This window comes from Dreissena polymorpha, chromosome 16 (genome assembly GCF_020536995.1).
Source record: "Dreissena polymorpha isolate Duluth1 chromosome 16, UMN_Dpol_1.0, whole genome shotgun sequence".
Classification (NCBI taxonomy): Eukaryota; Metazoa; Mollusca; class Bivalvia; order Myida; family Dreissenidae; genus Dreissena; species Dreissena polymorpha.
The window spans coordinates 2571136-2597361 of NC_068370.1; the positions used below are offsets into that span (position 1 = coordinate 2571136).

At 37.3% G+C, this 26226-nt stretch overlaps 1 protein-coding gene across 15 annotated transcripts in view; it reads left to right on the forward strand.

The window, feature by feature from the left end:
- The window catches only part of LOC127861849 (uncharacterized), a 72258-nt gene extending 46032 nt beyond the window's left edge, over nt 1-26226 (forward strand). For 4 of the 15 annotated variants that reach the window (XM_052400538.1, XM_052400541.1, XM_052400545.1 and 1 more), the window contains 14 exons: nt 204-452; nt 1965-2140; nt 3449-3540; nt 3813-4046; nt 5009-5193; nt 6092-6858; nt 7796-7967; nt 9218-9412; nt 12191-12247; nt 12652-12891; nt 13784-13975; nt 15113-17881; nt 19697-19776; nt 20833-26226. In XM_052400538.1, coding sequence (XP_052256498.1) covers nt 204-452; nt 1965-2140; nt 3449-3540; nt 3813-4046; nt 5009-5193; nt 6092-6858; nt 7796-7967; nt 9218-9412; nt 12191-12247; nt 12652-12891; nt 13784-13975; nt 15113-17881; nt 19697-19776; nt 20833-21150 — 5726 coding nt within the window. In that variant the 3' untranslated portion in view covers nt 21151-26226. The remainder of the gene's footprint in view (nt 1-203; nt 453-1964; nt 2141-3448; nt 3541-3812; nt 4047-5008; nt 5194-6091; nt 6859-7795; nt 7968-9217; nt 9413-12190; nt 12248-12651; nt 12892-13783; nt 13976-15112; nt 17882-19696; nt 19777-20832) is intronic. The other 11 variants (XR_008040324.1, XM_052400546.1, XM_052400547.1 and 8 more) reach the window with 11 other exon arrangements.

Here is a 26226-nt window from a genome sequence, read left to right on the forward strand (position 1 = left end):
CCATTGGTTGTTTACAAACAACTTTCTTCAGCTCAGATTCTATACTTTTTGGAATGATAAAAAATGATGTGTTGAAAAATTTATAACAAAGCAAGTAGTGGTGATAGTGACAGATACTTAAATAAAAAAAAAATTATTCTTTTTTTATTTTTTTTAAATTTAATTGAACCTGTAATTGAATGAGCTCAAAATGTGTGTTGCAGTCACCACAGAGGAATCCCTACCATGTACAGTCAATCTGGATAACATGGTTGCCAGGCATGCAGACATCGTCAGGGCGACGGTCTCTCAGGGTCAGAGGGTAAAGGTCACTGTAAGTCACACAGAGTCCCCGTCCCAGTTCTGGGTCAATCTGGTGGAGAACCAGTCGAGACTAGATGAGCTGCTGAACACAATGTTCCAGTTGTACACCTCCTCTAGAGATCCCAGGCTACATGTGGACAGTGTGAAAGGTATGGTCACAAGGCAAATAGCTTTGGTGTTGGAACTGGGATTTTAACATGATTTTACAACATTTCAAAGTTAAGAATAAATGCTTTCCAGAGGAATTTTTTCATACGCCCCTGGTCTGTTATGGGTAGGTTAGGGAGGGCTGACCCTCAATATGTTGTTTTTATGCTCCCCCAAAATTTATTTTTGGGGAGCATATAGTCGCCGCTTCCTCAGTCCGTGTGTTCATCTGTCTGTCCGTCCGTGCACAATTTTCGTCCAGGCTATTTCTCAGCAACTAATGACCCGAATTCGATGAAACTTTATGGGAAGCTTCACTACCAAGAGGAGATGTGCATATTATCAGCAGGTTCTGGTCGGATGATTTTTCACAGAGTTATGGCCCTTTGAAATTTTCCATTAACTGTACATATAGTGCAATTCTTGTCCGGGCTATTTCTCAGCAACTAATGACTGGAATTCAATGAAACTTTATGGGAAGCTTTACTACCAAGAGGAGATGTGCATATTATCAGCGGGTTCTGGTCGGATGATTTTTCACAGAGTTATGGCCCTTTGAAATTTTCTATAAAAAAATTCTTGTCCCCCCAACTACTGTGCCCTCAAGACGTTTCCTTTTTTCTGAATATATAGTGCAATATTGTGACCAAAAAAAACTTTGGGGAGCATCACCCGTCTACGACGGTTTCTTGTTTTACATTAGTAGAGGTAAATGACATTTTTTGGTGAGTTACTGCTCTACAAACAAAAATTAGCTATAAAGCCATTGATAACGATATATTGTTTAATTGGTTAACCCTTCCTGCATAGAGTTGTATAATCCCGACTCAATCGATTTCTCAATACATCTTTATCAAACAGATTCTATGTATTACTGCATACTTACTACTTGTCCAGTCTTTGTTTATTGCCGGTTAATCCAGTATATTCCATTTGTTAAATCAAATTCTGGTAAATATTGACAATATAATTGCTCAAGAATTTCTTAAATACAATTGTAGTAACAAAAAAATTCTGCACAGGCTAATCAGAGACGGCCTTTTCCATTTTTTATGGAATTTTTTGTTTTAAAGGAGGTCTCTTTAATTTAAAATCCAGTCTAAGTGGAAAGCGTCCTTCCTGATTAGCCTGTGCAGACTGCATCCCTGATTAGCCTGTGCAGACTGCATTAAGCCCAATTTACCCAGAACGAGGCTCTTACATGTGCACTTGCCATAAGCATGGTTTCAGAGGGGGATGTGGTGGCTGCATTGTACAGAGAGGATGAGTCCTGGTATTGCTCTTCTATAATGCATGTGTGTAAAGTGTAGTCCCAAATTAGCCTGTGCAGTCTGCTTAGGCTAATCAGGGAAAACACTTTCCGCTTTTCTTGGATTTTTTCACTACGAAGCGTCTTGCTTTAAACGAAATAAAAGCAAAAAGTCTTGTCCCTAATAAGCCTTGCGGAATGCACAGGCTAATCTGGGATGGCACTTGACGTGCCTGCATTAAGCCCAGTTTTCCCATGGTTTCAGAGGGTGACATTGTGGCAGCATTGTACAGCGAGGATGAGTCTTGGTATCGCACTGAGGTGATCAGTGTAACAGACCAGGAGGCACGTGTGTTCTTTATGGACCATGGCAACACAGAGGGGATGCCCCTGGACTCCTTGCGTAGGCTGCCTGTTGAGTTCTGTAGCCTGCCGTTACAGGTATGTTGAGGCTCATTGAGAGAATAGAAGTCAGGTGGATGGTTAATTGATATAAACTTCAGGCTTTTAGTAATAAGTTGTAAATGTTGTAAAATCTGCAACATATTTACACTGAATGAATCTACATTATTTGTGCCATAAACCAAATGTTGTGCTTTTCCACATTTCTTCGAATCAAGGCAACCACATTTAGACTATAAAACTGAATGTCTTAACCCTTGTAGTTGGGATAAAAAAAATGTTTAGACAGACATTTTTGTGAATGAAAAACCGTACACATATGAGCTTTGTTATGGGAAAACTGGGCTCAATGCATGTGCACAAACTCTTGTCCCAGATTAGCTTGTGCAGTCACTTTCCACGTAGACTTGATTTTTGTTAAAAGAGACATAGTTTTAACAAAAACTTCCTTTAAAGCAGAAAGTGACGCACATGATTAGCCTCTGCGAACTGCACAGGCTTATCTAGGACATCACCTTACGCACATGCAGATTTTAATGCCCCCCTTCGAAGAAGAGGGGGTATATTGTTTTGCACATGTCGTTCCGTCCATCCGTCGGTCCGTCCACCAGATGGTTTCTGGATGATTACTCAAGAACGCTTAGGCCTAGGATCATGAAAGTTCATAGGTACATTGATCATGACTGGCAGATGACCCCTTTTGATTTTCAGGTCACTAGGTCAAAGGTCAAGGTCACAGTGACTCTAAACAGTAAAATGGTTTCCGGATGATAACTCAAGAATGCTTACGCCTAGGATCATGAAACTTCATAGGTACATTGATCATGACTGGCAGATGACCCCTTTTGATTTTCAGGTCACTAGGTCAAAGGTCAAGGTCACAGTGACTCGAAATAGTAAAATGGTTTCCGGATGATAACTCAAAAATGCTTACGCCTAGGATCATGAAACTTCATAGGTACATTGATCATGACTGGCAGATGACCCCTATTAATTTTCAGGTCACTAGGTCAAAGGGCAAGGTCACAGTGACTCGAAACAGTAAAATGGTTTCCTGATGATAACTCAAGAATAATTATGCCTAGGATCGTGAAACTTTATAGGTACATTGATCATGACTGGCAGATGACCTCTATTGATTTTCAGGTCACTAGGTCAAAGGTCAAGGTCACAGTGACAAAAAACGTATTCACACAATGGCTGCCACTGCAACTGACAGCCCATATGGGGGGCATGCATGTTTTACAAAAAGCCCTTGTCTCAAGAGTGAGGCTCATATTCAGATGGACAATTTGATGAATAATTAACCTTACACATATGAAGTATGTGTACACTATTATTGTACAGGCCATTGAGGTGACACTGGGAGGGGTTCAGCCCACTGGGGATTGCTGGAGTACAGAGGCCAGAGACCTGTTTGCAGAGCTGACCCAGGACAAGTATGTATATCTGAGGAACCTGGGAACTAGATTAGTATTCCTTGTCTGCTCATGTCCTTGGACAAAGCCTGTAAAATTTGTGAAGCGCTCATGGTGAGCAATGGTTGTCTGTCCATGTCTTGCTTAATAAGTTGAATGTTTCTTTTGACAATATTCTGGCTTAAGCAATATTCTTGAATAATAATTGAGCATTTAATTATTCTTGAGCACTATGCTCGAATTATCCTTAAGCACTAATCTTGAATAATCATTAATACCTATTTTAATTCCAGGGAGATGCTGATGGACGTGGGGGAGACAACTCAGCCTGGTGTGTTTACAGTACAGCTCCTTGACATGGGCCTTTCTGTTGGGGACACGCTGGCTGCCAGGCACGTGGGGGTGCAGCTGGCCACCCCTGTTGCCGTTAGCAACAAGGTCAGACAGGTGTTCTCACCAGATACCTCCGACGCTGTCATAGCCAGGCTCTATGAGGCCAAGTCTACTGGAAAGACTGGCAAATATGGGTAAATGGATTTTACTTTCTGATTCTACCTAAAAACATTTAAATTTTCTTTGGGAACTTGTTAAACTTTAGTTTAAAACGTTTTGAGTTTTGAATTGTTAATCCTCATGCTTTGTTTACTCAGATTTAAGCAGTGTCCCTTTACTCTTTGTGGACATATGATTATGATAGTATGTGAACTTTGGGTTCAATATTTTACATACATTTTCATGAAAGTATAAGAAGGAATTAATTGCTCGAATTGTGCTTGAGAAATGTCATGTCAGGCGACACATCCCACTCTCAGAGGGGACACATCCCACTCAGATTTCAAGTTTATTTTTATTTGTTACAAATGAGAAAACATAACATGGCATATTTGTATGCCCCCCTTCGAAGAAGAGGGGGTATATTGTTTTGCACATGTCGGTCTATCCTTCGGTCCATCCACCAGATGGTTTCCGGATGATAACTCATGAACGCTTAGGCCTAGGATCATGAAAGTTCATAGGTACATTGATCATGACTGGCAGATGACCCCTATTGATTTTCAGGTCACTAGGTCAAAGGTCAAGGTCACAGTGACTTGAAATAGTAAAATGGTTTCCAGATGACAACTCAAGAATACTTATGCCTAGGATCATGAAACCTCATAGGTACATTGATCATGACTGGCAGATGACCCCTATTAATTTTCAGATCACTAGGTCAAAGGTAAAGGTCACAGTGACTCTAAACAGTAAAATGGTTTCCTGATGATAACTCAAGAATAATTAAGCCTAGGATCATGAAAGTTCATAGGTACGTTGATCATGACTGGCAGATGATTGATTTTCAGGTCACTAGGTCAAAGATCAAGGTTGCAGTGATAAAAAACATATTTACACAATGGCTGCCAATACAACTGACAGCCCATATGGGGGGCATGCATGTTTTACAAACAGCCCTATTTTTTGACCTCCGTGGTTTATCAATTACAACCAGGTTTGAGTACAGGGACCTCTTTCTTGATGACCCCACAGTCGGCAGCCATGACATTGTCATCACCATGGTTACTCACCCTGGTAGCTTCTGGTGTCGCCTTGACGATAGCACGTACTTCTTTTACCAAGATCAGCTCCAGGAATCCTACAAAGAGTCAAAAAAACAACTTCTGGATTTGAATGAAGGTACTTTTTGTCATGGTCTTCTTTGTCAGAATTTTGACATCTGATTTTATTAGCTCGGCTGTTTTCGGAGAAAACCCGAGGTATTGTCATAGCCAGCTTATCGTGTCCGCTGTCGTGTCGTCCACAATGCTAAAACCGTAACGTTTTGTGAAGGTTTTGAACACTGGCTCTAAAATCAAAGTGCTTTAACCTACAACTTTGAAACTTCATATGAAGCTGCACCTTGATGAGTTCTACATGCCGCACCCATTTTTTGGGTCACTAGGTCAAAGTTCAAGGTCACTGTGACCTCTAAAAAAAATAAAAAATCTGACAAGCTTTCATTTATTCAAAACTGCACCCGCAGCAGATAGTGGCACCTGTTATGCGGTGCTCTTGTTCTATATTAATGCAACCCCTATTTGATTGAGTTTTATTAAACACAATAATTAAACTAAATCACAAGACATTAATTATTTTTAAGAAACAGTACGAAATACATTGGGAATGAATATATTTTGACATGGTAGAATGCAAAAGCTTCTTTTTGACATAGTGAGTGTGATTAAAAAAGGCCAAGATACGTTGCATGATATTTCAGATAGAACAATTAGGAGATTTTTTGTATATAATGTAAATAGGAGGAATTTTAAAAAATGACACAAATTTTGGAGGTAAAAAAGTGTGCGTCTTACATTGGAGAAAATACAATTATAGGGTACTGTTAAAACATTTATATGCAGCTTGTTAAATGAAGTTCTTAGTAGTTTGCTTTGATTGAGAGATGCTTCAATATATTATGTTCCATATCTCAGGATAATTAATTTGCAAAGAGGACTAGGCTAAGGCTTAGACCTAGCAACATTATGCAAAAAGGATCTCATTTGGTATATTTGGAATCTGTTTATTATGTTTTCAGGTAGAAAATGTGTTGTAGAAATTGATGAAGAATTCCATCGAGCTACAATTCTTTCGAAGTCTGATGAGAAATTAACTGTTAAGCTGGTAGACATTGGAAAAGACCATACCTTAAACGAGTTGCAAGTTTTCGAGATCAAACCAGAGTTTGAGAGACACCCTCAGTTGGCGTTTCAAAGTGCTCTGCCACGTTTGAAGCCAGTTGATGGAGAGACATGGACAGAGGAAGCCGCTGAACTGCTGGAGAAGATAGTTCTGGAAAACATTAACAAGGAAACTCTGCCTGGTCCAGCTAGAGCAACTGTGGTAAATATCAAAGATGACATTGTATTGTTGGAAGTGAAATTCGGTAAGAAAGATCTTGCCTTAATCTTGGTAGAACAAGGTCTGGCAAAAATTGCAGATCAAAATGTGACTAATATCACTGAAGATAGCGAAAGAAGTGCAGAGAAAACAAAGCAAACACTGCGTGAAGAGTTTGGCAACTTCATGAATGAAATTGTGGGTAATGACAAAGAATACGATGTGTTGCTTGTAGACTGCGAGGATATGGACAGGATTGTGTTCCATACGGAAGAAGGCAAGGCTGTGATTGAAGATATGAGGAATGAGATTGAGGAGTATGTAAAGGACAAGGAAGGTGGTCAGGGCTTTGATGAAGACTTCACTGAGGGTCCCTGTCTTGCAAAGTGCAAGGAAGAGAAAGTTTGGTGCAGAGCAAACCTGAGGCGTATTGTGACATCTGATGATGGTACAAAGACATATCAGGTAGGCCCTTAGTACATGTATATTCATCATTGATTTTTTTTATTTTTGTGTTATTAAAGGGGCCTTTTCACAAATTTTGGCATGTTTTGAAGTTTGTAATTAAATGCTTTATTTTGCTAAATGTAACCATTGGATCTAAAAAGCTCGAGTAAAAAAATGAAGAATAGAAGGGAAAAAAAAAGTAAACCTCAACAGGGCTCCAACCACTGACCCCTGGTGTCTTGGAGTCAAAAGTCTATCGCTTAGACCACTCGGCCATCTATGCTGATACTATGAATTATGGTCGTATTTTATACTTTATATAAGCAATTGTCGTAGCTTCACTAAATATAACGACAAAAACAGAACTCCAAATTATTCAATTGTTTCGCGTTGCAACGCTTTATAATTTTCAGCTTTTTAAATCGCCAAAAGATGCATATAATGGCTATTTTAGAGCCTGGTAAATGTTCAGATTTGCTGTTCCCTCACAAATATCATAACTAAAACGAAAATTTGCGAATCTGAAACAAGTTTTTTCAATTTACTTAAATGTGAAAAGGCCCCTTTAATGCGTTGCCAACCTTATAGATGTGGAATTTCATATCCTGTGAAAAGCCTGTGGTTCTTACAAATGATTTATGAAGTACACATAGAAACCAACTTTACATTTGCTAATGTTACGAGTTAAATAGTAGATTTAGACAAATAAAATGTTGCAAGCCTGTCAAATAAAAATCAAGAATCAGAGCCAACCTGGCACTTATTAAAAAAATGCAGTCCATGGGGGGCGGGTGTTAATAACAATGACTGTTTTGGGAAAACTGGGCTTAATGCATGTGCCCAAAGTGTTGTTCCAGATTAGCCTGTGTAGTCCACACAGGCTCATCAGGGACAGCACCTTCCACTTTAAAAGAATTGCTGGTTTAACGTTGCAAGTTTTGTGTATGGCTGTCAGGTGTTCCTGGTGGACTATGGCAGTGTACTCAGCGTTGACAGGTCCAACCTCTTGCCGATACCAGAGGCCCTACTGACAACTCCGGGCCAGGCGGTGGTGTGTAGCCTATCAGAGCTGGAGCCAATTGACGGAGTCTGGAGTGATGACTGCCAGGCTTTCTTCCAGGAACATTGTAAGTGTATTTAACAGGACTCCTTACTTAACACACACGCATTAAGCACTGTTTTCCCAGAACGTGACTGAAAGAAATGTGGCCTGTTCTGAATTTTAGCGCAAAATGGAGTTAAAGGACAAAATTGAGTCATTAACATTTGTAGATACCTCAATGAATGTCAATCATAGAAAACAGTTTATTGTTCAATATTTTTCCATGTAATGTGCAAACAAACGGTTTAGAAAAATCTACCAAAACACAAACAATAACATTTCAAGATTTATTTATTTGTCAATAAGTTTAAAAAAATATTGTTATTTACAATAAATACAAAATTGTATAAATAAACCAATAGTGTTTTGTTACAGTGCTTCAGTTAATACTACTCAAGAATAATAACTATGGTAAAATAATACAATTATTATTGATTACAATAGAAAAAGGAATAAACAACAAATGTGTCAAAGACAGTGATGCTCCCTAAAGTCATGTTTGGACATGGACAAATCCACCATATATTCTAAATTGGAAAATAATGACAGGGTCATAAATCAGCCAAACTTAGTAGTCACTATTCCTTTCTTTGCAATACAACACAAATTGTATTAGACTGTTAAAGTTTGAGTAAGATTTAACCCATTAATGCCCATTGGACTCTCCCATCCTTCTTAATTGGATCAATTAATTTCCAAAATTAGGAATGTCTAGTATATTTATTTCTATATTTAGAAAATTACTTACTGAAATTCCTTTAAGCATCATGCGGCGTCTCATCTGGGTCTACGCTGTTTGCAATGTCCTTTTTTCTAGACGCTAGGCATAAATGGGTTAATCAGCAGCTAAATAGGAGTTAGCAACACAAAGACATCCATTAACATGGAAAGTGTCTACCTAGAAAAGCCTGAGTAGCATTCTGAGAAAACAGGGCTTAATGCATGTGCGTAAAGTGTCGTCCCAGGTAAGCCTGTGCAGTCCGCACCGGCTCATCAGGGACGACACTTTCCGCCTTAACTGGATTTTCGTGTAGAAGAGACTTCCTTTAAATGAAAAATACCATAAAAGCGGAAAGTGTCGTCCCTGATCAACCTGTGCGGACTGCACAGGCTAATCTGGGATGACACTTTACGCACATGGATTAAACCCAGTTTTTTCAGAACGCGTCTCAGCCTGTACAGACAGCACAGGGGATGACACATTCCTTTTGCCCTTTTTTTCCCTGAAAGAGGCTCATTTAGAATTATGTTACCGTTTGTTGTGTTGTTTGCCAGTTGCAGGTGCAGACAAGAAGCTGGGCCTGTACGTGTGCAGTTACAGCGGGGGTGTTCACGAGGTGCTGCTGTACCTATGGGAAGACCCCAAGAAGTCAGCCGAGAAGTCAGTCAATCTGCTGCTGGCAGAGCTGGGGCTAGCGGTCCCCGTGGTGGGCTCATGCCTCGAGTTATCCATGATGGCAAACACCACAGGTAAAAGGACCAGTACACATGTATGTGGGTTAAGTGTCCTCCCAGATTAGCCTGGATTAACAGGCTAATCAGGGACGACACTGTCTACTTTTATGGTATTTTTGTTTAAATAAAGTAATTTCTAAATTAAAAGTTTAGGCCGAACTTGTTGTCCAGGAGTAGTAGCCTGTGAATACCTTCATTCAGCTTGTTTCCCAGAACAGTGTGTCAATACAACATGCATCTATTAGCCCTGTTTTCATTCCTGCAATGATGGTGTCAAAACATAACAGATACATTGACCTGTTGTCATTTTCTGCACACGCTTGTCAAATGTTAACTGTTCCATTGACTGGAAGGTTAGGATAGTTATTTTTATCCCCGCCGAAAAAAATATCGGAGGGGATGTAATAATTGGTCCTGTCCGTCTGTCCATCTGTCCGTCCGGCCGAAACTTTGTCCGGAGCATAACTCCAAATCTATTCAATGGATTTACTTTAAACTTAGAATATAAACAGATGGCAACTAGGAGAAGTGCAGTGACCAAGAACCATAACTCTATCTACCTTAGTTTTTGAATTATCTCCCCTTTTATATAACTTTAAAGTAAATTTTTGTCCGCAGCATAACTCTAAATCTACTAAAGGGATTTACTTGAAGCTTGAAATATAAACAAATGGCAAATAGGAGAAGTGCAGTGACCAAGAACCATAACTCTATCTACCTTAGTTTTTGAATTATCTCCCCTTTTATATAACTAAAGTAAATTTTTGTCCGGAGCATAACTCTAAATATACTCAAGGGATTTACTTGAAACTTAAAATATAAACAGATGGCAACTAGGAGAAGTGCAGTGACCAGGAATCACAACTCTTTCTACCTTAGTTTTTGAATTATCTCCCCTTTTACCGTAAAATGTTGTGTATAACGCGCATTTATGTATAACGCGCATCTACTTTTTAAAGCTAAAAAATCGGGGAAAAAAGTTTTTGAAGCAAAAAAATCAAGGGAAAAATTCCGTACCGCAGGCTAACTGAAAATCGTTATATTTACATTGCCGATCTTACTTATTCTTTTATTGCTTCAATTATAAATTATTTTTAAAACGATAACGATACAACTAGTTGGTGTTTTTTTTAATCATATTATGCGTAAAAATAAATGTTTGGATTTAAATGAATTATGCATGAAATGCACACTTTCCACGAGGATACCATCAAGGTTTCCATCATATGTCTCCGAAGTAACTGTCCACGATTTTATCGTGGAGTACACATAACGGATGGATTAGTTATAACTAAGAAACTGACATTATTGATTGGTATTGTCACCTGGTTATTCATGCATGACTAATTCACAACCGCGCGTTTTATTTACAATGCCGATATCATGCGTTCTTTTCGAGTGTCTAAAATTGACAGGAGACTTTAACAACTCAAACTTCTCAACACCATCACGACATTACCGGCGATAAACAAACAATGGAGGTGTGAAGCAGTTTGCCGGTTCGCATGTTTTGATAATAGCCCAGCTACACAAAACTTGACAGGTGACGCAAATTGCTCAATAATCACATCCTCAATCTTGACAAGACGTATGAAAACGTGTAAACAAACACAGCATCAATTTTATTAACACATTTGAAAAGCAAGAAAAAAAATCTTAAATATATCAGGAAATACCTTGCCGACATACTATTGTAAATCGACAAGTGCCCCCAAATAAATTGTGTAACCCTAGTACAGTAGGGTATAATATTGTGGGAAAAGTAAACAATAACATTTAAATAAAAATGGCTTCCTCGTTTTTCATTCTCAAATTTATTTGATTTCAATGCTCTGTACGTACCTGAAAAAGATAGAAAATATATATGTTAACTTTATAATGTTTGTTCATCTTATTCAGATTGTCAATATAACACTATTATTAACATAGTTACAGTTAAAACACCGGAAAACAGAATGATGCGAATTACCGCTACTGGGTAACTGACAGCGAAAAAATGTCTTGGCATGGCTGTAGTTGTGCATAACGCGCATCAAGTTTTTAAAATGAAATTTTGGGGTAAAAAAGTGCGCCTTATACACAACTTTTTACGGTATATAATTTTAAAGTTAATTTTTGTCCGGAGCATATCTCTAAATATACTGAAGGGATTTACTTGAAACTTGAAATATAAACAGATGGCAAGTAGGAAAAGTGCAGTGACTAAGAACCATAACTCTATCTACCTTAGTTTTTGAATTAACTCCCCTTTTATATAACTTTAAAGTAAATGTTTGTCTGGAGCATAACTCTTAATCTACTAAAGGGATTTACTTGAAACTTGAAATATAAACAGATGGCAACTAGGAGAAGTGCAGTGACCAAGAACCATAACTCTATCTACCTTAGTTTTTGAATTATCTCCCCTTTTATATAATTTCAAAGTAAATTTTTGTCCGGAGCATAATGAATTATCTCCCTTTATTTGTTTTTACAAATATTATCTACTCTCTCAAACAAATGTTGTCATACAAGCAAACACATTTCGGCGGGGTTTTGGCACTACTGTGACAAGCTCTTGTCTTGGTTAAAAATATTGGTCAGGCATTGTCAAAGGAGCTTCCATGTTTAATCACTAAATTGGCAAACATGTTGCTTTATAATAGGTTGAACATCTTTCAGTAAAAGAATGTCATTAAAACCTGTGCAGAATATGTCATTTATTAATCTGTTTTTAAACATTGTCTGTTTTGCTTTTCTGTGCATTAATAAGTTGGGTTTGTTTGAGTGAAAATTAAGTTGGTATATTTTCAGATTTCCATGAGATTTCTATGTCTAGAATGGATTCCTATGGAGACAGCTCAGAACTTGGTAAGTTCCTAGCCCATAAATTTATATTTGTATTATTTGCTATGGGAAAAAAGCTTTGATTGAAAAATGCATTATGTGAAACAAGATCAGGAGCAAATTACCTTTCAAGAACTGGTGTGTTTTTTCCCCCAAGTCTATTTTTGGGCTTACTGTAATGTTAACTTTTGCAGTGCTGGAACCAAATTTTGAAGGCGTTTGCAAACAGTTTGGATCCAGATGAGACGCCACAGAATGTGGCATCTATTCTGTGGCGTCTCATCAGGATCCAAACTGTTTGCTAGTCTGATAGTATTCTTTGAAAAAAATCGAAGAAAATGCTAATTTTAAAAATTCTGCAGACGACATTTTAGCAGACGACAAATTTTCCAGCAAGCAAAGAGTTAAATGTTAGATGGCATTTGCAGACGAGACATCATACGATCCAGACAGTTCCTGTCCAGTGGATACATCCAGGATTACTGATGTGGAGTCTTCATTTTACACGTTGGAACCGGACACTTCCCGTTTAACTGGTATTGACACTTCCAATGTCTCTAATGAGGAGCCATCGTACCTCACCGAGGCCAATACATCCGATGGAGATGTCTCCGACTTGACTGGAGCTGATACTACAGGTCTCACAGAAACATCCTGCTTGACTGAAGGTATATTAGCGATGACAGTGAGTGCTCAACAATGATTAGCTCACCTGAACACAACATGCTCATGTTTAGATTTGTGATGGCCTTTTGTCCATAGCGTGTTGTCAGTTGTTAACATTGACCTTGTTTAAACTATAGAGGTCACATTTATTGTTCAATCTTAATAAAACTTGGGCAACACAAATTGTCAAAATGAAATCTTGATAGAGTTCAAAATGGTTCCAGTTCAGTTTCAAACCAGGATCAAGGTCACAAAGAGTAAATACAGAAAAATATTTCCTTCTTAATCTAAAGAGTAAGATGAGAGGTATTTTGCTAATCAGAAAAAAATCAACATTTCTTGATAGCAACAATAATTTCCCTTGTTTGGCTCCTGCTATAGAAACAGTTGCTTTAAGAAGAAAAAAGCCAGAAACTCTGACATGAACATTAATCCTTTCCCCCATAAGAAGCAAAGTGAAAATGGCTTTTGCAAACAGCATAAAACCAGAACCAGAGTAACTCGCAGTATGTTCAGGTTTTATGCTGTTTGCTGCTTATCAGTATGTTAGGGTTGGAAACGAAGCCTTGAAAACTTGAATACAGTAAAAAAGGGTTTTCAATTAAATTTAACTTTCAAAGGGAATACAAAGTAAAGGTGAAAATGGCTTTTGCAAACAGCATAAAACCAGAACAGCCTGCAAGTAACTCGCAGTCTGTTCAGGTTTTATGCTGTTGGCTGCTCATCAGTATTTAAGGACTTGAAATGAAGCCTTTAAAACTTTAAATCTAAGAAGAAATCTGTTTCATTAAATTTACCTTTGTAAGAGACAGCAAAGGCGTCAAAATACGTATCTAAGTGGTAAAGGGTTGAGTGTGGATTGTGCGGTCCTGCAACAGCTCTTGTCTCTTGAAGGTGACATCTCCAACATCACCGATGCAGACACTACTGGTGTTTCAGAGGTGGATACAGATGTTGGGACTTCAGAGGCCGACACGTCCGCTCACACTCTGGACGGGACACACTGGAAGTGTGATGACTGCAGCTGTGAGAACCTCATGGAGGAGTCCATCCTGGAGTGTCTGCATTGCAATAAACCTCGCACTGGTTAGTCCTTGGTGATGACCACTTTGTGCATTCATGGTTGGATATTTACCCATTATTACCTAGAAACGTATTTTTACACATGTGTAGTCCTTTGGAAAGTTAAATTTAATTAAAGACCTGTCTAACTTGATTCAAGTTTTAAAGGCTGCATTTCTAACCCTTAAATACTGATGAGCAGCAAACAGCATAAAACCTGAACAGTTAGCAAAGTTACCTTTGAAACTCAAAAACCTTTATTAAGAATTCTAGAAAAGGTTTGATTTCAAAGAGAAAATACTATTATAGTTTATATGTCATATAACTGACATATAACCTGCTAGTATTTTTTCTTTGAAATCAAACCTCCTCTAAAGTTTCAAAGTAAATTAATAATAAAATGTCATCTACAACACAGTTTTCATAGAAATGTATCATAAAGTATGACTCTAGAGGAGGTTTGAATTCAAAGAGAAAATACTATTATCGTTCAGACTTACGACCTTCTGTATCAGTTCCATCCATTCGCTGTTTCTCTTTCCTTGGCCAATCAAAAGAAGTGTTAAATAACTAATGTCAACAAGTATTGAACAGCACAGTAATTTTGAACCTTGATCTGAAACCAGACCTGCAAGAGAATTTAACATTTCTTGGATTAACATGTGTTATAACCCAAAAATATGTAGGGTAATATAGACAGTGTCTTAATTTTTGGACTCCCTGAAGTCTGTTAGGCTCCTAAATTTCAAAAGAAGGGAGTCCAAAGGACTCCTTACTCAGATAAGTAAGTGGCACACACTGTGTGCATTTGTATATCATTATTTGTGTGCATTCGTATATCATTATTGAAGAGATGTGTTTTGTATTGGCTTGACTTGAATGTAATCATTCATCGTGTCTCATCCAACAAAGATTTTGGGAGTTTACTGGAATGACCATCTGTCGGTTGGTTTGTTTCATGCTGCACTCATGTACTTTGTGTTGTGAACTAGTCTCTCAGTTTGGGGTGTATCATCATTAGCACCTGCTTGAAATAAAGGATATGGTGGTATTTGTAATCTTCAGTGGCTATTACACTAATTATATTAGTTTTATATAGGAGTTCAACTGCATGTTTCTGCTTGCATATTTGAGATTTGACATAATTTTCTTTACAAATAGCAGAAATGAGCAACTTATCCAATCGGCTATGCACCAATCAGATACTATCAGATGAGAGTGAAGAAAATACAGCAATTAGTGATCAGGAAGATCAAGAAAACTGCAGGAACAATGATCAGTTTGAAGATAAACAAGATGATAATGAAGATGTTGAAACAGTGATAAGTAAGACTGATGAAATTGTTATCACTTCTGAGGGGACCAAGAATATGGGTAAGGGTGGGGATGATGATACATCAATGAATGTTGAGAAGTCAGAACCTATTGACAAGCCAGAACCAATTGAGAAGCCAAGAGGAAGCCTGTGTGAGTATATGTACCCGAGTGTGTCTGACACTACAAACGGTTACCCCAGCTCACTGACTGACATCTCGGGCTACACATTCACCTCCTGGGACTCAAGCCGCACTGAGAGTGTCGTGTGTGAGGATTGTAATCGGGACATTTCATCATGCCTTGACACCACAGGCTGTGATTCTGAGTTCTCCTATTATGTATGTATGGCTTGCCGTCAGCGAAGGGTCGGCTCTACTTCAGATGAACATGTAAAGGATGTCACTGAAGATGAAAGGATTGATACTATGGAAAATGGTGCAGAATGTTCCAGAATGGTTGAAGTGACAGAAGAAGTGTTTGAAAACTTAACAGCAGAGGAGAAAGACCACGAAGACAGTAATGGAGGTGAATGTGAGAATGTTGTAGGTTCAGGCCATGTTGAGTTTGACGGTGAAAAAATAGAGACTAAAGAGGGAAATGTTGATGTTAAGAAATTGAGTGAGGTTTTAGATGAACAGGTAAATGATGTCACTGAAGACGAAAGGATTGATTCTATGGAAAAAGATGCAGAATGTTCCAGAATGGTTGAAGTGACAGAAGAAGTGTTTGAAGACTTAACAGGAGAGGAGAAAGACCACGAAGACAGTAATGGAGGTGAATGTGAGAATGTTGTAGGTTCAGACCATGTTGAGTTTGACGGTGAAAAAATAGAGACTAAAGAGGGAAATGTTGATGTTGAGAAATTGAGTGAGGTTTTAGATGAACAGGTAAATGATGTCATTGAAGTTGAAAGGATTAATACTATGGGAAAAGGTGCAGAATGTTCCAGAATGGTTGAAGTTACAAAAGAAGTGTTTGAAGACTTAACAGGAGAGGAGAAAGACCACGAAGACAGTAATGGAGGTGAATGTGAGAATGTTGTAGGTTTAGGAATTGTTGAGTCTGACGGTGAAAAAACAGAGACTAAAGAGGGAAATGATGTTGAAAAATTGAGTGATGTTTTAGGTAACAATATTGTAAAGAAAGATCTCTTGGCAGACAAAAGCATTGGAGAAATGTCAATGACAGCAGAGAGAGCTGATGCTGAAAATATAAGGGATTTTACTGTTGAAAAAGAAGTCAACACCCCTTCCAAAGCCATTAATAAAATAACAGCGAGTACAGAGGAAGCTGATTATGTTGAGAAATTAGAAGATGTTTCAGAAGATATTGACAAGACAGAAGATTCTTCCTATAAAATCATCAGTGAAAATGAACCTGCCTGTACACCTGATGATCAACAGGAGAAATGGAGATCCACTTCAGAAGTTAAGGTTTGTGGAGAATCACCTGTTGAAAAAGAAAAAAGTGATAACATTGAACAAAATTCACAATCTGAAGAGATCGAAGGATCTGTTCATGCCAAATGCATGGAAAGTTCTGATGCTAATAACAATGCTTCAGCTAATGATAATAGTATAAGTAGCATAGAAGGGCTTAAAGTCAATGAAATTTCATCTAATATTGATGCCACATTTGATGAACAGAAACCCAACCTTACAGATTATAATGTGATGACTGAAGAAATTGAAATAGTACGAAGAACATCAAACAGTGACTCCAGTGGAACTAAAGTTCGAATTGACAGTTCCGTTGAACTGGAAGAATTTAATAAGGACCATTATGCTGCATTTGAGATAAAGCAAGCATTAAGTGCTTTTGATGAAAATGCAAGAATTAGCATTGCCTCTGAAGTAGATCTGGACATTGTTGAAACCTCATCAGTATTTGATTTGAAGGGTGCTCTGAGCAGTAGCATTTCAGAAGTTTTAGAGATCTCTGGAGAAACTATAGATTGTGTTGATCTTGTTCATCAAAAATGTGCAGATAATAGTCATGTGATTGATGGGGAAGATTCTCGTGAAGAGTTAGTAAGTAGCATTGAAGAAGTTATAGTGGTTGACTCTGACTCTGATGGCGACAAAAAAGATCAGTTCCAATTTATGTCTGAGAATGAAGTCATAGAAATAAACTCAGAAACTGACAGCATTTCGGATGAAAGCCTTGAAATGTATTATGACTGTGATATAGAAATGAAAGAGTCAAATAAGAGTGGTAACACAGATAAAAATGAAATGGCAGAGGTCAGCCCAGACAATGCAGATGAACAGGTAGAAATGTCAGTGGCTTCTGAAATTGAAACACTGGTAAAAGAAGTCTGTGAAAATGCAATCAGAGTTGCTGTTGAATGGATAGAACAGGAACAATTGAAAGATGTTAGTGAAGAAGACAATCCAAAGCGAGCAGTTTGTGAGGAAAATGATGCTCCAAAAAGTTTACAATCAAATAGGTCCTATGCTGATGCTGTTAAGAGTTTTAAAAAACTGATTACAACAGATGCTGATGTTGAGATGACAGAAAATGATGAAGCATTTGAAACACCTTTTGTAGAGACTGAACAATTGTCTCTAGGAATAGACAATGATGTTTCTAGTCTGGTGTTGTCTGAAATAGGTGAGAACCTGTTTCATATTGCAGACAAGTTGTGTTGCTTATAATCGCGCTTGAACTTTGTTTTTCGCAATTAACTAGCATGTTTTGCACTGCTTTTAATGCTTTACTTCTGTGTTACTTCAGTTTATGTTTTCAGATAGTTTGTATTGATGCCATTTTCATGGTCAAACTGATTGTTCAAGTTTAACATGTACATGTTCCAAGTGTAACCTGTATTCCGATTTAGATGCGGGGTTATTTCTGTGGGTCTTTTTAATATGTTTTTAGCAGCAAGCATCTCTACAGTGTTAATACAAAAATAATTTTTTCAACTATTGAATTTGAAAATGATTCTCAAATCATTAACAGAAAAAAGAAACATACATTTGTGACTTGATACTATCCATCATTTTGAAATTATATTATTCCTGTCATTTGAACATAACATATTGAAACAAATTGCACAGAATTATTGTTATATATAGTATACAATAGAAGTCTGCATCAAAACATTTGTTTACACTTATAAGTCCTTTAAATATTCCTTTGATGCCAAAGTTAACTTTTGTTTACACCATGTACCGGTAGTTCACTGCATACACCTATTTCTCACTGCAAAAACTACCTGGCTGACAATTTGTCTGCAAGAAATTTGGAATAGATTTTTTTAATCAGGCGCTTGCAGACATTTATTATGTTACTGTTAAGTGATGCAGTTAACTGTTATGTGGTTTGAAGCTTTGCTGTAGAAAGATTTGAAAATTCAGCACATCTAGTATTTTTAAAGCACAATTAGGCTATGCCCAAGGCTACAAATCTGGCTTAGATTGTGATAGACTCAGGGTCGGCCTAAACGTTATTTTGGGGCAGATTGATTTAGGCATAATGCAAAGAATTTTAACAATTGGAATTTAAAAAAGTTGTCAGTTTCTTATTTAAAACGAGCATGACAAGTTAAATGTTAGCTTTTTGAATTAACGATTTGATCCTTCAGACCTTTGTAGCACTAGATACTTTGTTATTGCATTGTTTTGCATGTATATGCATGCTTTATTCTACATTTCACTTCAAGTTTAGCTGTCACCATTGGGATGTTCTACCTAGTCCTACACATGTTATAACCCATGTTTGTGCTGTATAAGTGTAGAATTTTTTGTGTCATTACATGGAAAAGCAATATACAATATTTAGTTTTGTATATTTGACCCTTGTTTATTTTAGTATTATACCAAGAGCACACAGTTTTGTATTCAAAATTGTTTGTTAAACACCAAAATAGCATACTATTGTAATTTTGATGGTTTGAGCTCTCTGACAAAAATTTTGACATACTATTGCTTCTTTCTTTTTGAAAACTACAAACAAAGATCCACTGTTGTATGTCGCCAATGGGTTAACAGGCTTGTTATTATGAGCATGCCTTCTGGAAAAGCTGGGCTTAATGAATGTGCATTAGCCCTTTGCATGCTGGGAAATTTGTCGTCTGCTAAAATGTCTTCTGCTGAATTTCTAAAATTAGCATTTTCTTCGATTTTTTTTTCAAAGAATACTATCAGAATAGCAAACAGTTTGGATCCAGATGAGACGCCACATTCTGTGGCGTCTCATCTGGATCCAAACTGTTTGCAAAGGCCTTCAAAATTCGGTTCCCGCACTGAAAGGGTTAAAAGTGTCTTTCCCGATAAGCTTGTGCAAAGCCAGATTAGGCTGAAAGTTTTGTCCCAGATAAGCCTGCGCAGGCTAATCTTAAAAGACGCTATAAACGCACATGCATTAAGCCCCATTTTCAAAGAATGAGGCCCATTTTGTGATACAATTGGACTTTCTTCTATACAGATGAAGAAGAAATGACAGACGAACGAGACAAAGAAGCTTCAGATGAGGATGCGGAAGTTTCTACGGTGAGGGAAATAAAGGTGTGGTGTTTGTTGCAGTTATTTGAGCCTTGTTCTGTGAAAACTTTGCTTAATGCATGTGCGTAAAGTGTCATCCCAGATTAGCCTGTGCAGTCCGCACAGGCTAATCAGGGACGACACTTTCCACTTTTATGGTATTTTTAGTTTCAAGGAAGTCCCTCCTTACTGAAAATCAAGTTTAGGCGGAAAGCATCGTCCCTGATTAGCCTGTGCGGACTGCACAGGCTAACCTGGGACGACACTACCCACATGCATTAAGCCCAGTTTTCTCAGAACAAGGCTCATTTATATGGGTAAATGATGATTATGAGTAAGAAGCTACTCTGACAGCTCAGTTCGTCTTTGTTTTAACTTTGTTTCTTGTACAACATTCACACAGGTTTATTGTAAAACACTTGTCTTATCCTATTGAATTTAAAATAAAAACAAATTTAAGATTTGAATGATTCAGTTACTTTCAAGTCAATAATGACAAATTGCTGAGGATTGTTCAGTATGAATGTTTTGAACTTGTTAAGATAACTGAATTACTAGTAAATGTAAACTAGCTGAAATTTCTATAGGAGGCGGGTCTTTATATGTTGTGAGCAGAACCATCACTAGGTGTTTTTTTCATAGATTCATAGATTGTTTACCCTTTCCCCATCAGAAGCAAAGTGAAAACGGCTTTTGCAACAAGCATAAAACCAGAACAGCCTGAGAGTAACTTGCAGTCTGTTCAGGTTTTATGCTGTTTGCTGCTCATCAGTATCTTGAGGTTGGAAATAAAGCCTTTAAAACTGTTTAGTTCTATTAAATATTCTAAAGATTCTTGTCAAGAAGATTTTAAATGTTATTACATTTTTGAAGGGACAACACACGCATCAAAGTGTGTTTATAAGGAGTCAAAGGTTAAATAATCCTTGAGGATGATGCTTGGATTGCAATGTGCACACCATGTTGATTACATGCCAATTACTGCAAATCATGAAGTTTAATTAAGTATTCCCTGTCTGCATGTCCAACTTGCAAGGTTAAGGTTTAGCCATGGGTTACCTGTATCTGTTGTGTTCACAGGATGAAGACAGAGGAGATGCCCATGCCTTGGACAACAAAGCTGACATTAGAGATGAGGACCAAGGTGTTCTAGTTGTCAGCAGTAATGAGGGGGCTGGAGTAGATCGCCATACCCAACCCTTGGTAAATGAGGCTGACACTAGAGATGAGGACAAAGGTGTTCCAGGTGCCAGCAGTGATGAGAGGGCTGGAGTAGATGGCCATGCCCAACCCTTGGTAAATGAGGCTGACACTAGAGATGAGGACAAAGGTGTTCCAGGTGCCAGCAGTAATGAGGGGGTTGAGATGGATGATCAGGCCAGCTCAGAGACTGAGTAGACTACTGAGGATAGGGGCTATACATTATGATCTTGCATAGAACCGGTTTTCGTTCATGATAAGGAGCCTATTTATTGGCTGATTTGTGTACATGTTTCAGCATATGTTAGTTAACATTTGTGCATTTGTTGGACGTTTTGTTGTTGTTTTCTTAGCTCACATGAGCAAAGCGTTCATGGTGAGCTTTTGTGATCACTATGTCTGGCAGTGTGTGTTGTGTGGAGTCAACTTATAGCTCTTTAATACTTATAACCCATTTGAGAAGCCACTTTTTATGCCCCTGAAGGTTGGCATATTGTTTTTGAACTGTCAGTCCGTCCGTCTGTCTGTCTGTCAGTCGGTGTCCGTCCGTCCGAAAACTTTAACATTGGTCATAACTTTTGCAATATTGAAGATAGCAACATGATATTTGGCATGCATGTGTTTCTCATGAAGCTGCACGTTTTGAGTGGTGAAAGGTCAAGGTCATCCTTCAAGGTCAAAGGTTAAATGTATGGCTTCAAAGCGGCGCAGAAGGGGGCATTTGTGTTTCTGACAAACACATCTCTTGTTTATCCAATCTTGAAGAAGTTTGGTCAGAATGTTTGTATTGGCATATATTTGTCAAGTCTGAATCTAGGTTATATCTGCTGAAAAACAAGGTAACCAGTCATATCTTAGACAATCTTTTACCACTTTGGAAGCCCCATTTTCATATTTGTTAATCTTGACAATGTCAAGGACATGTATCTATCTGGGTCTTGTCAATATCAAAACATAGCTTGAATCTGGGTAATGTGTGTCTATGAACTTGAAGCACGTTAACCCTGAATGCCACTCTCCAGATGCCACATTTCCATCGAATCTTGAATTAACTTGGTTGGAATGTATATCTTAACAATGTCTAGGTCAAATTTTTAACTGGGTCACCTATGTGGTAAAAGCCTTGTTAATCTCTAGAAGCCACATTTAAGGGGTGTTGCGGCAGTTTATTTAAGGGAGAATATATTTGTAGCAACACCGATGGTGCTATTATCACAACTCAATAATTTTTTTATCAGTATCATCAGAAATGACCGAATTGGTTTATAAATCAATTGTCAGTGGTTCGATCCCAGGTGGGGTTAACTTTTTTTAACTTCTTTTCTTTTTTAACCAGGTTTTCCGAAGGAAAAAACTGGTTATTAGATTGGCGAATGCGGGCGGGCTGGCTGGCGGGCTGGCGGAATAAGCTTGTCCGGGCCATAACTATGTCGTTCATTGTCAGATTTTAAAATCATTTGGCACATTTGTTCACCATCATTGGACGGTGTGTCGCGCGAAATAATTACGTCGATATCTCCAAGGTCAAGGTCACACTTTGAGTTCAAAGGTCAAAAATGGCCATAAATGAGCTTGTCCGAGCCATAACTATGTCGTTCATCGTCAGATTTTAAAATCATTTGGCACATTTGTTCACCATCATTGAACGGTGTGTCGAGCGAAATAATTACGTCGATATCTCCAAGGTCAAGGTCACACTTTGAGTTCAAAGGTCAAAAATGGCCATAAATGAGCTTGTCCTGGCCATAACTATGTCATTCATTGTGAGATTTTAAAATCATTTGGCACATTTGTTCACCATCATGGGACGGTGTGTCCCACGAAAGAATCACGCCAATATCTCCAATGTCAAGGTCGCCACGACTAAAAATAGATTAAAAAAAAACAAACTTACAAAGGGGGTTAATTTTTTTTGGTCATTTCAAAAGTTCAGTTTGAGTTTTCTCCCTTTATCAGATTTTTTTTTCACAATGAAAACCTGGTTTTGTGACAATTTTGTCCCTTGTCTTTAATTTCATTCTTGTTTTATACTGGAGCTTTTTAGTCATGTCGTTTAAATTTATCAATTTAAAGCATTTAATCACAAACTTCAAAACAAGCCGAAATCTGTGAACAAGTACATGTAAGTTATTAATGATTAAGGTCGAGTTTGATACTGTATGGTATTATATTTGTGATTAAATATTGTTTTTTATTTATGTCTTTTGGTAAGCTGTTGTGGTTCCAGTTAAGATTCAAAACAATTTCTAATGTTTATGCATATCTCTTACAATCTATGTACCGGTACTTGGGTTTTGCCTAATTGATGTATTTTATAAAATTTGACGTAGACGGTAAGGATAGTTAAAACAAAAAATCTCTGTTAAAAGTGCGGTGACCCCCTTTTTTTATTTTTGTTTCATGATAACCATACATTGATGAACATATTTGAGAAGTTTCGCAAAAAGTTATAAGATAGAACTTTTTTAAATTCCATTTTTGTGGTAAAAATAGTAAAAAAATGACGTTTTTTGGGTGACATAAAAATTATGAAAATTAAATTTCTTAAAATTAAACTTGTGTTCTCCATTTTTTTGGTTGTTAGTGGTTTACTTAAATGGTATATGATATATATTAGCTTATATAATCTCTACATGTTTCCAATTTCATAGGTTATTAATCATTATTATGAAATTAGAGATTTTTCAGTTTTAATGAAAAAGTACATATTATATAATGGTGAATAAAATCCAAACAAAGTCGGTGACCCTATGTTTTTATTGCATTTTTCATTTAGTATTTGTATGTAGTACTTGAATAAAAATTTTGAGCAAAAGTTATTAGATGGAAAAAAATCATCAAAACTGCAGCAACACCCCTTAACACTCAATCTTGATGAAACTTTGGCAAATTGTCATCTTGACAGTATCAGGGCCATACATGAATCTGGCTCATGTGGGGTAACAGTTATTAAAAAGTGAGTCTTCAATTGTTTAACCGGGAACTAAAGTTTGCAATTGAGGGCCAAAATTGCCCTCTTTTCCAGTTATTTAGAAATAATATTTGTTATTGCTGCCCTTTATTTGCTTGCCTTTGTTTGTTGGTTAATCAAATGAACATCAAAATGTGCTGACTGTTATCATGCTAAATCTGTTCTAACTTTTTATGCCCCTGGTAGGGTGGCATAAAGCAGTCCGTCTGTCTGTCCGTCACACTTGCATTTAGGTTTCGAAAAACGCTCAAAACTTCTATTTCCCTTCAGATGTAACCTTCATATTTGGTATGCATGTGTATATGGACAAGGCCTTTCCATACGCACACAAATTTTGACCCAATTGACCTTAAACTTAGGGTCTGCGTTTAGGTTTCGAAATATGCGTTTAGGCTTTGAAAAATGCTCATAATTTCTATCAGCGTTTATCGGGGGCATATGTCATCCTATGGAGACAGCTCTTGTTCAGCTCTTTTTTGAGCTTTGATAGGCAAATTGTTTCAAATGCTTTTGATGCCCCTAAGCTTAACATGACATGTTCTTGTTCCTGATTATCATTAAACAGGAAATAAGTAGGGAAGTTTTCCATGTATACTGAATGGTTTTTGATGTCCTATACGATATATATGCTGGTGGTTGCTAGGTATAGAATCATATTATTATTAGTTTAGCTTGTTTTCATGCTGGTTAGTTTTGTATATACATAAACTTTGTAATTATGTGTTGATAGTTTGCATTGTTTACAGCTTTAAACTCTTTAAACCATACTTTCTGTATTTGGTTGTTCTGTTTGCCTGTTTCAAGTTTATTTGTAAAAACCGAACTACGCCACTATTACCTCTTTTGAACATGTTTCCTAAGAAAATAAAGTTGACAAAACTACATTATGAGTAGTTATGAATAATCAAATTTTATATAAAGATGTTTCATGTCATGCTTCACAAGGGCAACCACTTCAAGCATGTACATGTATGGCTTGTTATGTTATGGATTTAAATAAGAAAGAGAACTAGTGCTTCTAACATAGTGCTCATTAACTAAAGAAACTACAAACTGTATCAAAGACTGTTATCAATACTAAAAGAAAGTTTGATGATTGTGCGTTGTTATTGTATAATTATTAGTAATGAACATTGATGTATTTCTGATAGTTTGTTGTTCAAACCATGTTTTGCTGTGATTGATTATTTGCCAAAAAAAAAATTGTAAAGGGAGGTAATCTCGATGCAATATTTTCTGTTTCGGGCTTTGCAGAGTTGATCAGCTGTATTTGTGTAATGCTAGGTACCTTGGTTGTGCACCCATACTTTTACTTTGGAGACAATATTCAAATTTGGATGGTCGACTTTCATATTTGTGTTCTCAACTTTCAAAATATTAGTGCTATCTTTATCTTGCATACACTCTTTATGTAGTATAAGTTAGACTGCCTATCTATGTGTATTGGTTGGTGATATCAACATGCTAGTGCTTTGGGAAAATGGGGCTTTATGCATGTGTATTAACCCTTTCAGTGCGGGAATTGAATTTTTAAGGCCTTTGCAAACAGTTTGGATCCAGATGAGACGCCACGTTCTGTGGAGTCTCATCTGGATCCAAACTGTTTGCTATTCTGATAGTATTTTTTGAAAAAAAATCGAAGAAATGCTAATTGTAGAAATTCAGCAGACGACATTTTACCAGACGATAAATTTCCCAGCATGCAAAGGGTTAAGTGTCATCCCTGTTTAGCATGCGCAGTCCACACAGGCTATTCAGATATGACTCTTGTGGCCTAAACTGGATTGTCACTTAGAAATAAGGGTAAATACCATAACTGCTCTTCTGCTGGGACGAAACTTAACACGCATGCAATAAGCCCCGTTTTCCCAGACCGGGGCTCATTTTCATTTGGGGTATATAAAGTTATTATTATTGCTGAATATTTGGCTTTTTAGAGAATAATTAACTGTGTGTATTTTGTTTATTTTTTTTATTTCCTAAAACAGTTCTTGTTAAATTAATGATTACTCTGTAAGAACACTTGTTGTTTTTTTTAACAGTTTGTGTTGCCTTAAGTTACACTTATTTTGACCTTATTATTTTGTCACAATGTGCTATTGTATACAACGTCTCGTTAAATCGTTTTGAAGAAAGAGCGATAATATTGTTGTGTTGCATTCATTGAGTGAGCTATGTTTCTAGTTTCGCCTATGTTGTTTTTAGGCTGAGGTGCCACTTTTGTAAAGTTACCAACACTTATTGCTTTGAACCTTTCAATAACCGATGTTACCTTAAAATAATAAAGTTGATTGGTTGAGCTA